This window comes from Dasypus novemcinctus, chromosome 9 (assembly GCF_030445035.2).
Source record: "Dasypus novemcinctus isolate mDasNov1 chromosome 9, mDasNov1.1.hap2, whole genome shotgun sequence".
NCBI lineage: Eukaryota > Metazoa > Chordata > Mammalia > Cingulata > Dasypodidae > Dasypus > Dasypus novemcinctus.
Genome location: NC_080681.1, coordinates 114089737 through 114105427, shown reverse-complemented (window position 1 = coordinate 114105427; position 15691 = coordinate 114089737). Strand labels below are relative to the sequence as shown.

General features: G+C 40.1%; 1 protein-coding gene across 7 annotated transcripts in view; it reads right to left on the bottom strand.

Annotated features, from left to right (window-relative positions):
- Positions 1 to 11259, bottom strand: part of HP1BP3 (heterochromatin protein 1 binding protein 3) — a 50537-nt gene extending 39278 nt beyond the window's left edge. The window contains exons 1-4 of one of the 7 annotated variants that reach the window (XM_058304226.1): positions 11110 to 11259; positions 6200 to 6395; positions 5552 to 5651; positions 2207 to 2360 (exon numbers count right to left, since the gene is read on the bottom strand). In XM_058304226.1, coding sequence (XP_058160209.1) covers positions 2207 to 2360; positions 5552 to 5651; positions 6200 to 6295 — 350 coding nt within the window. In that variant the 5' untranslated portion in view covers positions 6296 to 6395; positions 11110 to 11259. Of the gene's footprint in view, positions 1 to 2206; positions 2361 to 5551; positions 5652 to 6199; positions 6396 to 10558; positions 10813 to 11109 lie in introns of those variants that run through there. The other 6 variants (XM_058304225.1, XM_071217741.1, XM_058304228.2 and 3 more) reach the window with 6 other exon arrangements.
- Positions 11260 to 15691: the final 4432 nt, after the last annotated feature.

Genomic DNA, 15691 nt, shown 5'->3' with positions numbered 1-15691 from the left:
AAAAATCAGTAATTTATTCACATCCTAAGGTGACATACATAATAAGCAAAATTTAACAAAATTAGACAATTTTAAAAACTAGGTATTATAAACGAACCAAAAAGGTACTTTATTTTAGGTGCAGGAGAGAGAAGCCACATAAATTGGCACTGGTGTGGAGACACAGAATAATTTAAAAAGTGCTTTCAAGCTACTAACAACTACAACAGATGCACCTCGCCATGGTGGAAAGGACTCAAGCTCTGAAGTCAGAAAACCAGGGTCTGAATTTTAACTCCATCACTTACTAGCATTATGATCTTATTAAGTGATCGGAATCTCATTCTCCTTAGCTGTGAAATAGTATTATAATACCATCTACTTTGCAAGGTTGTTGGCAAGATTATGTTTATCAAAAGAATTCTGGCTCTTCCCATAAGTCATCTGAGGTGATCTCTGAAAATGGTTCCCTATTCCCTTGACCCAGAAAACCCCACAAAATCGTGCAAATCAAGAGGTTTAAATCTTCGTGTTCACTTTAAGAACACCTGAGAAACCGCCCAGGCCATCAAGGGTATGCATATTCAAAAAGCTACCAAAAGTATCTGAAAGATATCACATTACAGAAAAAATATGTACCATTCCATCATTACAATGGTAATGTTGGTAGGTGTGCCCAGGCGAAACAGTGGGGCTGGACACAGGGTTGGTGGCCCAAAGAGTACTGAGATTTTGTTGCACATGCGTAAAAATGCAGAGAGTAATACTGAACCTTAAGGGTTCAGATGTAGATTTTCTGGTCAATGAGCACATCCAGGTATATAAAACTCCCAAGAAGCACCGGCGTACTTACAGAGCTCAATGTCGGATTAACCCATACATGAACTTCCCCTGCCACAATGAACTGATCCTTACTGAAAAAGAACAAATTGTTCCTAAACCAGAAGACGTTGCATAGAAGAAAAAGATATCCCAGAAGAAACAAAAACTTATGGCTTGGGAATAACTTCAGCAAATAGAAAGTTAAAAAAAAAAAAAAAAAAAAAAAAGAATTCTACAATCCATAAAGCATTACACAAATTTTAATCTAGGTAATAACAGCATTTCATGCAGATAACAGATGCACTAGAACACATAAAAATACAGGGTAACTGCTAAAAATTTTGCAGACCTTTATCTATGAAACTGATAAAGTATTCCTATTACATCTAGAAGATAGTTATTACTAAGTTATTCTTTTACTTAAAAAATCCTTAACAGCTCTTAATCAATTATAAAGAGTAGGATGAAAGCTACCAATTCTCCTGCAAAAAAAAAATTGAAAATCAAAAAGAATCACCACCTTGTACAGATCATCAACAGTAAATTCTGCTTTCAGATTCTTAAAGTCACACTTTAATAATTCAATGGATGACAAAATAAAACAATTCACTCCTGGCACAGATATAAGGTATTAAACGGTGAAGCATCTCCCAGGACAGAGGTTTTTCTCTTTTTTTAATATTAATAAATTTATTTAGTCCAAATGGATGGATACATTTTTAAAAAAAGATTTTTTTTTGTTTATTACCCCCCATGTTGTTTGCGCTTGCTCTCTGCTCTGTGGCTGTTGGCCGTGTGCTCGTCTTCTTTTTAGAAGGCACTAGAATCTAAACCCAGGACCTCTCCTGTGGGAGGGATATGACCAATGGCTTGAGCTGCCTCCACTCCTGCTTTTTGTGTCTCTCATTGTGCTTCCTTGTTTTGTCTCCTTGTTGCATCATCTTGTTATGTCAGCTTGGTGCACCAGCCTATCATGTCAGCTCGCTGTCCTACTCTTCTTTTTTAGGGGCACCCGAAACTGAACCTGGAACCTCCCATGTAGTAGGCGGGTGCCCAACCGTTTGAGCCATGTCCGCTTCCCTCAGGACAGATTTTAGTCATGTTTCATTTCCTATTGAACTTCCACTGAATGCTTAAACTATCATATACTCCCACAACAGATTCTAAGCACAAAAACACATTTCCAAGTCCAAAAGAATTACTTGTATATTATTCAAACCACTGTTCTGCTAACTATTATAAATTCTAATATGCCATACAACTACATAATGAACCTATTTCAAATGATAACTTCAAAAACTAAATCCAAATAGCAAATACGTAGCATCAAACCAATGTTATATACAGTTCTTTTCACAACTGGAATTTGTCAAATTATAAAACGCAAGAAGGCATAACTCCTTACTCCTTTTTGGTTTCCTCAGAAGACTTGTTTTCTTCCTTCTCTTCTTTCTCAGGTTCCCCTTTTGGCTGTTCTGTCTCACTAGATGTAGCAGGTGGAGTTTCATTCTCTTGTTCTTCTACAGTGGAGACAGATTCCTCTGAACTTATGTCTGGTTCTGAAATATCAGGTGAGCAGAAATGTATCAAATAGCTATATTACTGCTTCAGTCAAAAAAAAAAAAAAGGGTAAAAGTTTATCTTAACAGATCAGCCAAGTGTTCCAATTAAGAGATGAATTCTAAATGAAGAACAAATGACTGAGGGCGTTTTTCTTTCATTCTTTATGTCTGAATAGGTGGTTGTTTATATAGACCATTATGGAAAAAAAGGACGGACCAGGGAATACATAGAAAGGGAAACTCATTTTACCCCAAATCTCTTAATTACTCTGCTCTGTCAGATTAATCAAGAGATTTATAATTAAGAAACTAGTCATATGAGAATTCAACAAAGTTTAGAAAAAGATTAAGTAACAGAAAATAAGCACGTATTTCCAAGTGGAATGGTTGGGTTAAGACTAGAAATATGAGAAGGGAGATATCTAAGTCTGCTGTAACTTGTCTGTGCCTTTTTTCCTCAGTGTCTAAGCAGCTACCATAAAGCACAGAACCTCAGGAAACAAGCAGGAACATCAAGGAAAAGGATTCCAATGGCAAAAATTAGGCTAAAAATGAAAGTATACTCTCATTTGATCATTTAAAAGTTTGGTTATTTAAATTATATAAACTAGTAGAATAATGATGAAGACTTTTCAAAGCCTTCACATAAATGTAAGAATTAAAAATGATACTTCCAAACCATATAAATGTAACTCAAGGAATTTCTAGTTTCTCAACAAATGGAATTCTAAGTCATAAATTTCAGAATGGTTAACTAGCATTTGCAAGTCCCTTCCTGGATTATGTTCTTCAACAGGCTTCCATGTAAGTCAAAAACCCTTCCCATAACTGTTCAGACAAACTCAAAGTTTTAGTCAGATGCACCTGGATTCAAGTTCAGTCTTCATTACTTTCAAGCCTTATAATCTTAAGGCAAGTTCTCCGACATCTCCAAGACTTGTAATCTTTACCTCACAAAGTTATGAGGATTATATAATATGCTCTAGGGGAAGCCTGTAACCCAGCACTTGTACTGCTGCTTCCAGAACTGTTTACCATACGCTTAATATCACCAAGTATTAAGACTAGAACTTAATTTTAACAGTGGTATCTGGGGATACAGATAACTGCATTTAGGTTTTCCACAGTAAGATGAATTGTGCATCACAATGTATCTCTCCTCATGAGTTGTTCCTCTCTGACTGCCCCCATCACAATTTGACCTTCATTACAACCAAACTGGCTGTATGGGTAAGACCTTGCTATTAGCTAATCATATGATTATACAGTACCTTATTCCAAGAAGGAGGAAAAGCTAAGAACTGTTTATTGGCTTTTTCTATAATGGAGCTGTATATATTTTAAAGATTTATTTAACCCCCGCCTCCCTTTGTTGCAGTTGCTGTCTGCTCTCTGTGTCCATTTGCTATGTGTTCTCTGTACCTGCTCATCTTCTCTTTAGGAGGCACCAGGAACCAAACCCAGGACCTCCAATGTGGAAGAGAGGTGTTCAATCACCTAGGCCACCTCAGCTCCCTGGTCTGCTATGTCTTTCACTGCCTTTCCTTTTTGTGTCTCTTTTTTTGTGTCAGCTTGCCATGCCTGCTGGCGATGACAGCTTGCTTTCTCCAAGAGGCACCGGTAGCCAAATGCAGGACCTCCCATGTGGTAGGTGGAAGCCCAAATACTTGCGCCACATCCATTTCCCTATACTTAATTTCGCGTTATTTTCTCTTCTCCAAAACAACTGGCTGAGAGTTTATGTGTTGGTAAAGATTCAGTCACTCAACAGATATTTATTGTAGTAAATTCAAGACATTGCTTTATTAAAAATGACTAACCCCTGTGGAAAATGTAGGATTTATAAAATTTAAAACATGAGTGCAATCTATTTCTACGTAGAAAATACTACAACCTACTAAACCCCTTAAACAATTAATGGAGAGATTATACAAACATGTAACCTGTGAAGTGACTTTCTGCTCTTATCCAGTGTAAACCATTCAAATTTTCATAGACCCTTGGGTGATTTTTCTAACACCTTATACTTGTACCCCTCCTCTGTCCTCTATCATGTATTCTGAAATAAAACATCAATTGTGATTCAGTTGGCTGTTAAACGCATATGAAGATGGACCACCAAACGGTTTTTATCCCATTGCTTGACAAGAAAATCAACCTCCAACTCACCAGAGCCTTTTACTTCTTTATATGCTGGTTCCATGTCTCCTAACTGCCACCGACTGGGGACCTAAATTGCTTATAGCATTCATCTAAGAACTTTGAGACAAAATACAGGTCCACTGGGAAAAGCATATTGGCTGGTTAATAATGTCTGCCCCAGTGCAGCAGGGGATAAAGGTAACAAGGTGTGCATTTTGTTTTTTCTATTCCTAATCTATGCCAGTCAGCAAATATTTAGTTCTAAGAACCCTGAAACAGAGATCATAATGTGTTCATCCCTGGTAAAACCTGAGATAAAAGGTAAGGGAGAGGGGAGCAGGTGCTGCTCAGTCGTTTGAGCATCTTGAGGTACCGGGTTCAAGCCCCAGAACCTCCTTTAAAAAAAAAAAAAGGGTGAAGAGGGAAAGGAAAAGGAAAAAGGAGACAAAGAAAAGGGCCATGAGAAGGAGAGAGAAAGGAAGAAGTGGTTGATGCTAGAAAGGAACACCAATACTCTAAGCTGATTGATTACATTCCCACCTTTCTATGGCCAATCTTCTTTCCACCAATACCAAAGTTACAGACCAATGTTTTGATCAACCATTTGCAACCCTTAAGGCCTCCTGATGATTTCTGGGTGAACCTTCCATTGTCATTCTGAAAGTCAAAGTCCTTTAGCAAGGGGTCTTCTCCAATGGTCCTATCTTCCTTCTCCCATTCTTCCAGAGATTTCATCCACTGGTATCCTATGCCCAGAATGCTACTCTTTTGACCATTCTTGTCCTCCCCAACCATTTTTTCTATTTTCAATTCAAAGAACAAGAAAATTTCAATTTCTAAATAATCTTTAGAGACAAGACAAAACCCTACTTTGTCTACATAGCTTAGCAATGACATGCTAAATAGCCATCACTTCTCTCTTTAGATGTTCCCTCAATATACTTAACCATGAAAAAAGAACAATTAAGTTCAAGAGGATTTATAAGACACTCCAAATTTGAGTAGAAACTTTTGCCTTTCCAAGTTGTACCACTGCTTTACTTTACCTGGCTTTTCTTCCTCCCCTTCAGCAAGCTTGCTTTTGGGAGGAGTTTCCCGGGTAGAATTCACAGCTCGACGAATCGGCATGGTGCTATCTTCTACCTTCTAAGAGAAGAGATGGCCACAATCAAACATGCATTAAAAACTTCTTTTCTTTCTATCTTTCTTTCTAAAGGGGCCTAACTGGGTATCAGAAGATGTAGGAGAATTCTTCAAGTCGACTCCAGGATCCGATGCAATTTACTTCTAACAAGTTTTTAAAGTCAAATAGTGAAATATATATTTTTAGGAGGTACCGGGGATTGAACCTGGGACCTTGTACATGGGAAGCAGGCACTCAACCACTGAGCTATACCCGCTCCCTGAAATATGATTTTTAAGAAATACTTTTCAAAATATTTTATTTTAGCTAGAATTTCAAATAGAAACAATTATACTTGATTTGGAATAAATTTAGAAGGTATGAGATTTTCTCAGGAATTTGAGGGAAAAGGGAAGATGAAGAGAATTTTATATCTATTTGATTTTTTCAGATTTACAACCCAGACTCCCCAAAGTAGGGGAAGGAACATGTACCAAGAAGGACCCAGCAGGGCCTGAAGTCAATCAGGGAATGATCCAAGAGTGAGCTTCAAGAATGCGTCAGCCCCTACCTCACCTAACTTGTCCGCGTGGATCAGCTGAGCTCCTACTATAAGTGGGAGTGCCTTAGGATGGACGAGTTCACCTTGAGATGTATCAGTCGCCATTTAAAATTATTTCTAGGCCCGAGTACAGGTTACACTCTGAAGCCTCTGCTGTTAACCACAAGGATTTTTCCTAATGGTTTCAGTGTGGTGAAGAGTCAACCTAAAGCACAGAAAAGACCTGGTGTGAAGATTAACAGAAACAAAACTAAACTAAAATGTCCAAATTAATACACATCCAAAAGGAAAATATAACTATAAAAAAACTTATAGTTAGGTGACAGATGACTTGGTCAGTTATTACTCAGAAAGATAAAACCACTATCAAAATATAGACTCTGTAAAAGCAGCGAATAAGACAGACGCACAAGCCACAGTAGCTGTTGCACCTTCCACAGGAACACTGGCAATAAAGACAAGAAAGCTCCTAAAAAACCTAATCCCATCCCCTCCTGCTACCATCAGGAACTCAAAAAAGATAGAACATGGAGACTTAAAGACAGTGTACTGAAAATGTTTAGTCAAAGATCAGTTTATCAAAGAAGGAAAGCATTCATTATTGCTCTTAAAGGTTTGGTCAAGAAAGTTAACTGTAATCTTGACTCCATTTCCATTTTTTCCCCTCTATTAAAGGAAAATACAAGGGCAAAATACTGCTGAAGAACTTGCCAGTCTAAGAGCTTCCAGACAAAGAGAAGTATACTTCTAAGACCTTATTTGTCATGTCTTAAATATAACCAAAACCAGTAGAGAAGAAAGTACATTTTTAAACATTTAAAGAGAAAACCCATATCCTCCTTCAAGTTTACCTGATCATTAATACCCCCTCCCCGAAATAAAACCTCACCAGGGATTCAACAACATTTTATAACAAAAAGTCCTTAATATAAGAAAATGATTAAGTGTTTAGATCTCTGGGCTAATGAGCAAGTAACAAAGACTTGGGGAATGATAGATTAGTCATTCAACTTCTACTTTAAATGCTAGCCTTATCTAGGAATTTAAGGGCTTTTCAACTTGTCAGGTGATAATAATTCCAAGCTACAAAAAATTGGGGTAAGCTCCAAAATTCAAACATAAGAGAATATTTTCACATTTATAGGGAAAATCTTTTTATGGGAACACCAAGGGCAACACCAGACATTTACTGCTGCAAGCAAAGGGAACTGAAAGAATTCAAAAAAGTAAAATGCACTAAAATGAATTAATTGTCCATTAGGAATACCAATAATATTAAAAAACATTAACTGTTGCAAGTACTACTTAAAATTCTCATGTAAAAAATGCTCATGTTGCAATTAGTTTCAGGGAACTGAAAATAAAGATATAAAAATAGCTGTTTTCTGATCTTTCGTAAGAGGGCAAAGTTGGGTTTAAGGTATTATTAAATTTCTGGAATCTAAAAATTTATTTTGGAATTATTTTAACATAAAACCCACTGGTTCATCCAATTAGCATTTACATACTTATTTTCCTTGATAAATCAAAAAATATCTTAAAAAAATATTTTCCTTGTAAACAAAATACAAAAACAAAAAGTATCAAAACCTTTCCAGTCTATTCTGTACTCACTAATTACTCAAAATTAAACAAATATTGGGTTAAAAATAAAGGGGAAGAGGCACAGGAAGCTGCTGTTAATGTCAAAATGATAAAAATTGACTCGAAATTTAAATCAGGGCAACAACAAGTATATGGTCCATAAAGATATCATTAAAGTAAAGATAAGGAAGATAATTTAAATTAGCTTGGATAAATATGTCCAGGAAAGGATAACCAAGAAATAAACTGGTTTGCCTGTCTTCCTCGTTGCATACAATTTACGGGGGGAATGATCCTGGCACCTGGCATTCTCCTGCTTAAAACCTGCCAACTACCACTGCCTTTATCTCTCTCCTCATCATTCTATTCTCTTCACTCCAAACACACAGATCTTTTTTTGGCCCTTAGAATATGCTGTTTTCACCATGCCTTAAGGTCTTTCCACTTGTTCTCAAAACTTCTTTTCCTAGAGAATCAGGTTTCTACTCAATGTCACCCTTTAGAAAGGCCTTTCAATTCCTCTTACTCTTCTTCAGTTTTTAATATAACACTTAACACTACCTGAAATTAGAAGTTTACTATGTGTCTCTTCCAATTTAACATAAGCACCACAAGGACTAAAATTTTAATTCACCACTGGATTCTCAGTGCCTTCAACAGCGTCTAACACAAAGTATAAATACTGAAAAAAAGTTGAATGAAAGAAAACTAATATTATTATATTTAGTATGCATGAAGAACACTCAAAAAATCCAAAGTTATTTGGGACAAATATTAAGAAATGCATGCCTCAGCTCTGAATTTCCTTAGTAAAATTGATCAAACTTAAAGTTTCAGTCTGTAGGTTAATAGGTTACATTATTTATTACAAGGCTAACAAAAATATATGGATACTTAATTCATACTGTCTTATCACTACCATGCAACTATTAACTAAACTTTTGGTTGCTTCACTTCTAAATGATCAGACCTTTAGGCTGCCAGGTTTGTTCCCTGGCAGAGATCTTATCTGGCTAATTCACTGCTCTATTCCTGGTGCCTAGAACATACCCGCCATACATCTGCTGCTCAAAAAATATCTGTTTAATGAAAGAATGAAAAGATGAATGAAACTTAACAAATTAGTTTTCCATCTGGGTTTTACTAAGTGTTGAAAACTAAAAATCTGAGTTTATCTGTGATTTATGTAGTCTTCCTGTGGTCGTCAGTTTATTATTATTATTTTTTAATTTAATGTTAGATTAACACTACAAATATTTGCTTTTCTCAAGGGCAAATGCTTAAACTGTTTTAATGCAGGCAATAAAGGATAGAAGTAGTAAAAAGTACAAAATTTCAGTTTTAATTTACTTTCTTTACATTGAGGAATCAAAAGAAAAAGGGGAGCTTATCATGTATTTTAGTTTAATGATATCCTAAAAATTATGCATTTTAGGCAAAGTACTATTCTCTTATTTCACCATAAAATTTGTGCAATACATTATCTTATGTTATACACTGCTTATGTTACACATCTCAAATTGTTCCCAATCTAAAGTCTTTCACTATTCTCAGACTTAATGAGTCATGTCACAAAAAGTAATTTGCTAGCCACTTTTTTTCACTTTCACCCTTCAATAAATCAGGGTGTACTTAGTGTTTATCTAGGGCACAAATGCTGAAAACATTACATGGTCCCTGCTCTCCTAATGCTCACCACCTAATTTGTCAATGAGTTAAGATTTTCATTTATATGTGAAGAGTTCAAGATACTTCCCCCACCAACTGCCCTCCCTCAATCTTCCAAGTAAGCATTAAAAAACTTTAAAACGTTACTTCTACTTTGAAGCAAATTACACTTAAAAGGGGGCAATAAAATTTTAAAAAGCTAATAATGGTTTTTATATCTTGCCAGGTTAAACAAGATTAAAGTATTTTTAAAAATGACACTAGTCACATCAAATTTCCTCTAATACAAGACAGTTTGATCACCAACTCCCGGCTGAGTTCCCACATGTGTTTTTCACTGGTTCTTGTATACTTTTCTATGTGATGAAAACTCAGAAAGCAGAATAACAAAGAATTTAATACGCGTAAGGGCAGTAAAAGTTCATTGTGTATAGTCCTCTGTGCAGGAGAGAATGGCACCTCTCAAAAAGTTAAAAAAAAAAAAAATTAAGTGACTTGCCTAGGTCACAGATTCGGTATCAAAACCCAGACCTAGGGTTTTCACTTCATCACTCCTGTCTCTCTTTACAAACGTTCATTTTGCACAATTTTAGCGTTAAGTACCCACTAAAAGCAAAGCTTTAACTGAAACCACATCGTCTAAAGCATTGTGAGTTAAAGTTCTACTTATGCCATACGGGAAAACGAAAGCTTAAGGCCGCCGGTCGCAGCAGCAGCAGCAGCAGCAGCAGCAGCAGCTACAGCTAAGCCTTTTCAAGAGTGCCAACAGCTCTAAAACGTTCACCCACAGAGCACTGAAGAGAAATGAAGTTAAAAAAAAAAAACAGCAAAGACACAAAGAGGCAGGGAAAGGCAAGGCTACAGGAGCCAAATGTGAAGGCGCAGAAGGCTGGGGGGAGAGGTCAGAGCGAAGATGAAGGCAGTGAAGGCAAAGGATGTAAAAGGCTCAGCGACGGCGGACGCCGGGGGCGTCAGGGCGAGGCTCAGCGCGGTGACAGCTCCGAGCTCACGCTCAAGGGCGGACGCGGCGGGGACCCACGCGATAACCCGGGCTGCGCCCGCCCCTGCAACACAAGAAGCTAAGGCCCGCGAGCAGCCAGCGCTCCGCACACTCACCACTGGGAGCTCCGTAATGGCGGCGGCGGCGGCGGCGACAGCGGCGGGGGCGGAGAACCCGGGGGGGCGGGTCCGCCGCAGCCAGTCACCGCCGCCGGCATCTTTCGAACCGGCTCCGAAAACCTCGGAGGAGTGGGGTGAGGGGGAGCGCGGGGGCGGACAGGCCCTCTCCGGGCCTGGGAGCATGCGCAGGCCTTCGGCCAATCGGAACGCGGCGGGAAGACGCTGGCGCAGGCGCGCTGTGACGCAGAGTTCTAAGACGAGGGAAGACCTCCCCCCTTTACCCCCAATTCCAAACAAAACAAGGGCGGGAGGGCGCGCGCGCGCTAGAGGGCCCTGGAGGAGGTGTCAACGAGAGGGGCTGGGGGTTAGGGCGCAGGGGGGAGGGGAAGGAGAGGCGGGGCGGCCGAGGAAGGCAGACAAAAGGCACCACCTCCGGGACCCCAAGCGCCCCGCCCCCTCCTCTCAGGGAGCGGCGTCGGCGCCCGGGACGGGCGGCCTCTGCCGCTCGCCTTCGAGGCTTAGCGAGCGAGCGCACATTCCCCGCCCACCTTTTCCGTTCTGCGTTACCTCTGCGCTCCCCCCCTTCCTGGCGCCCTTGTCCCGAACGGCCTCCCGGCGCCTCTCCGCACCCTCGTCGCCTCCGCCGCCGCTGTCCTCCAGGCCCAGCCGCCGAGCTCTGCCGCCCCGCCCCCCTGCCCGCGGCCCCGCGCGCGCGCGCCCCCGCGCCGGCCCCGCCCCACCCTGCGCGCGCTGGCGGCCGCGCCCCCAGCCAGCGAGACGGGAGGGGGCGCGCGAAGCCGCAAGAGGGCGGCTCCCGGAGGATGCGCGGGCGGCGGACTCGGCGTCCCCTCACCTTTCACCCGCCGTTGCCCTGGCGCCGCCGCGTGGAAATGGGTGGTGCGGTTTCGGTTTCCTCGGAGGAACACACATTTCCTTCCTTACCGTTTCCTTTCTTTGCTGTCTAGTTCAGTCCCTGGTCTTAGCCGGGTTTCCGCTTTGGCGATCCGTTTGTCCTTAGAGGGGTAGGCATTTCCCCACTTCTCAGTTTAGTCACCGCACTACAGCAAACTATCCTTTCAAGATCGTGGAAGAATTGGAAAACCAGATAGCGGAGAATACAGTAGCTCACCTTCGTTCCCATTAGGTATCCAGAAAGGACAGGGTAGAGTAGAAAGAAACTCCGAACTAAGAATGGGAAAAATTGCTTTTCTGATCGATGCACTGGCTCCCTAATCTGCATACCCAGGAAGGGGTTCCCAAAAAGGAAACTGGGATTAGAGGAGAAGGGATACTTCTCTGAATTGTCATATTACGTTGATATCAGTGTACTTGGGGAATACAGATACGGTTGAAAATGTAACTCTTCAAAGCCAGTTTGGAAAGATATTAAAAGCGGGAGTTTTGCGGGTTTGTTTGTTTTTTTTTTGGTGGGGAGAAGGGTCCAGTTATGAATATAGAGAAACATGGAACACTGTAATTGCCCCGAGGGTCCAGAAGTATAACCACTACTTAAAAACAGGAGCTAGTCATCGGAAAGACCTGTTTAAGCAATTATTGTCCAATCCCCTTGCTTGCTGTTAACAGTTTATCTCACCACCTTCCCCAGCCACCGCTATCCACTACATCAGTTTCAAAGTCAGCTGTATGAAAAATTAACTCCCATCACCAGAAAGTCCTTACGAGGTAATCCTGTTCATTAATGTCGTGATGGCATTACCTATTCCATGGTACATCGGTGTCAGCTTCAACCTGTTCACAAGGAGTTTGGGTCACTTGGTGCCGTTTCTTTGTACTGCTCACTTTCTTTGTTCTTATCAACGTTTTTATCATTTGTCTCCCTTCTTTTAAGATTGTATTCCACTTTTACGTATTCATATACCTAAAATATCCTATTATTTTTTCTTACCCTGTGCATTGGGAGCCTTTAGCCCCATCTTATGTAAGAAGCTGACCCAGATAAGAGCAAATTGTGAGATTTTTTCCTCCTTCGAAGAATTTTGCTTAGAACAAAAACAAAACTAAACTATTCTGTTGCTCACAACATGTACACCAAAGGGGAAAACCCTGAAACAATTTTTCAATAGCACAGGCGCACACACCCAAACACTTAAGGGTACCATTTGCTGTGACTGAGACGGAAATTAGCTTGAGGACTGAAGCTGTAAGTTTTCTGCTTATAAAGGGATTTGAAATTTTTATTGTATATGACGGTTTATTGGTTCAGGCATTTGATCTCTGCTAAATGTGACATCTGGCCAGTTTTGATTTTTATACTTAGCTATGTCTGAGTTAAAAGACTCCATGGGTATATGGTTTTGTAGTTATAGTTGTCTCATTTGGCTTTCTTTGTTCTGTACTGGTAAAAGCATCAATTGTGCGTGTTAAACAGTTACATGATGATTTTTGTTCCCTTTACTTAAGCAGTTAGACTATCTGACTTTATGCATTGGTGGGAACACCCACCTTGGCAAGTTCAGAACAAGTCCACTTTACTGGTGTATAGAACAGAGTCAAAGAATGAGCTTCCAGGCACCAGAAGGACCCTCTTGCTCAAAGAGACTGCTGATGTCAAAGTGCCTATTGTTCCACCATCCAGAGATTCATTTATTTGGTTAAGCTTCACCCTGTTCTAGATTACTTTTTTTTTTCCCCTCAAGGTACCAGGACGAGGGATCCCAGGACCCGTACATGGGAAGCTGGTGCTCAACCACTGAACTACATCTGTGCCCCAGTGACAGTTGGTTTTCCATTTGTTTGCTTGTGTTGTTTGGAGGTACCAGTTATCCAACCCAGGACGTCGTATATGGGAAGTAGGCACTCAACCATTTGCACTACATACATCTGTTCCCCTCTATATTACTTTTTTTTAATGCTTAAATATATTTTAAGTCAATTCTTACTTACAGATTACTCTTAAAGTGATACTATCAAGGAGAGCTTGTTATTCAAACCGATAATGGAGAATTCTTTGTATTCTTCTCTAAATTTGAGAATCTAAAGTTTTCTATTTGACAGTCAGCGATCAGAGAAGCAAGAACCAGAGGTGTCTGACTGAGGGAGTAGCCTCTAGGAGAGAGAAAAGGAGTAAATGTGTTCCAGTCAGTGATGACTTCAAAATTCTGCCCAGAGCCACCCATGTTACTGGAGTGACTTGGGAGTCCCAGAAACGTGAGGAACTTAGGGATCTGTGAAATAGACCTCACAATATAACTCTATTATTGCTAATATTCAACAAAAGCTTGTTGAAACTTTTCAACTTTTTCAGAAGCCAGTTTTGTTGTAATTTAAGCATACAGTGAGATTTGCAGATTCCACAGCCTGTTGTCAAGACAATAATGGGTTGCTTTTTGCTATTCCTCAAATTTAAAGCTAAATGATGCTTAAGTCTGTTAGGTTAAAAGGTCTTGTTTTGTTAAGCAAAGTGTGTGATTTTGGAGTGTTTGGGATTAGGATGGAGAAAGTTGAAGCAATTGTGGATTCTAAGTGTTCCAGACCAGAGCTACAACATTGCAGCCACAGGACTGAATATTCAAAGTTACATCTACCTATTTTACTCATTTCCAACTAGTATTTAACAAGGAGAAGTTTGAAGAATAACTCTTGACTGGCTAGAGGGGACTGAAGGTTTCTGTTCCCAGCAGGGCTGACCTTTATACTTCCCATGAACCATAGCTGAGGGATTTAGCTTTTTCACAGAGGCAGCTAATCAGCCCAGGCCAGGGCCTGGGTCTCTTAGGAATGTATGGGCATGGCACGGTTGGGATTATTTGAGCTTTCTTGTTTCCAGCCAGAAAGACTGGAAATAGATCTTAATTTATCTGCAGCTTGGAATAGGATGGCAAGAGAATTAACAATTTAAACTATTACACAAAAAGCATGGAGACTGATGATAAGTATTACCTGTCCTGCTCCTCTTAAAGGTTTTCTTTTATTTGTAGTGGTATCTGAGGCCAAGACTGTAGTTAAAAGATAGCAATATTCCTGATCCTCCCTTGCCAATATTGCACTTTCCTGTATTCAGTGGTGTCTATAGATTTAACTCCAGCACAGCAGTCATCGAAATTTTTTTTCTAAGCTATAAAAAATTCTGCCCCAGTGGTTTTTTGATAAAGGACTCTGGGCCAGTATATAAAAAACAAGTAAGTTTCACAAAATAACATTTACTCAAAGAAAGAGTCATATGTTCTAGTTATTTTTAAATTGCTGGTTGCAATCCATTAAATTAATTTGGCTACCCACAGTTTGAGAACCTGTCTTTGAAGCTGGATGTTAGCAGCCTTTTGGTGTTCAATGGGAGTCAAGATTTCTAGCCAAAACTCTTACTCAAGGTGTCTGAAAATGTTAGTGCCAAGACTTTTCTATTATTTTGAGGCTAAGAGTTTTAAACAGTTGTCATTTAGAATGCAGCATTTGACATATTGGGAGAGTTACAGCTCAGCCCTCAAGGAAACAAAAACATTTTTGAATTTTATTACAGTTGTCTTTTCAGTGAGTAGGATCTAGAACAGAGGTAACTAAAGTACTTAATCTTGCCATCTCCAGAGAAAACAATAGGATTTGCTTTCAAGCCTATTTTCATGTCAGGTTCTGGGAATTGTATATGTTGATCCATCTTTTCCTTTTAAACACCAGAGGCAAGACGGCTATTGCATTTTTTAGATAGAGACATTTGCCAGATTTACTAAAAAGCAAAACATCCAGTTTTATTTTGACCATGAAATATGAAGGTAATTTGCCAACAGTACTTTCCTTCTTCCACTCCCACTTCTTGGCTTTACAGGCAAATCCTTGCAGAGAGATACCTGCAGTGTAAGTAGGCCTGTGATGGTGGTGAAATGAGACCTAGGGCCAGCTCAAAGACACCCGGGGTGACCAACCATCTGGGCCTGCCTGGGACTGAGAGGAGGTCGGGGGGTTAGTGGGAGGTGGGACTTAGTTTTTTCTTTTTTTATTATCCCCCCCTTTGTGGCTTTTTGCGTGCTGTCTGCTCTCTGTGTCCTTTCACTGTGTGTTCTTCTGTCTGTATTTAATTCCCCTAACCTCCTTGCAGCTTGCTTGCTGTCTGCTCTGTGTTCATTTGCTGCGTGCTCTTCTGTGTTTTTTTTGCTTGTCTCCCTTTTTTTTGGTTGC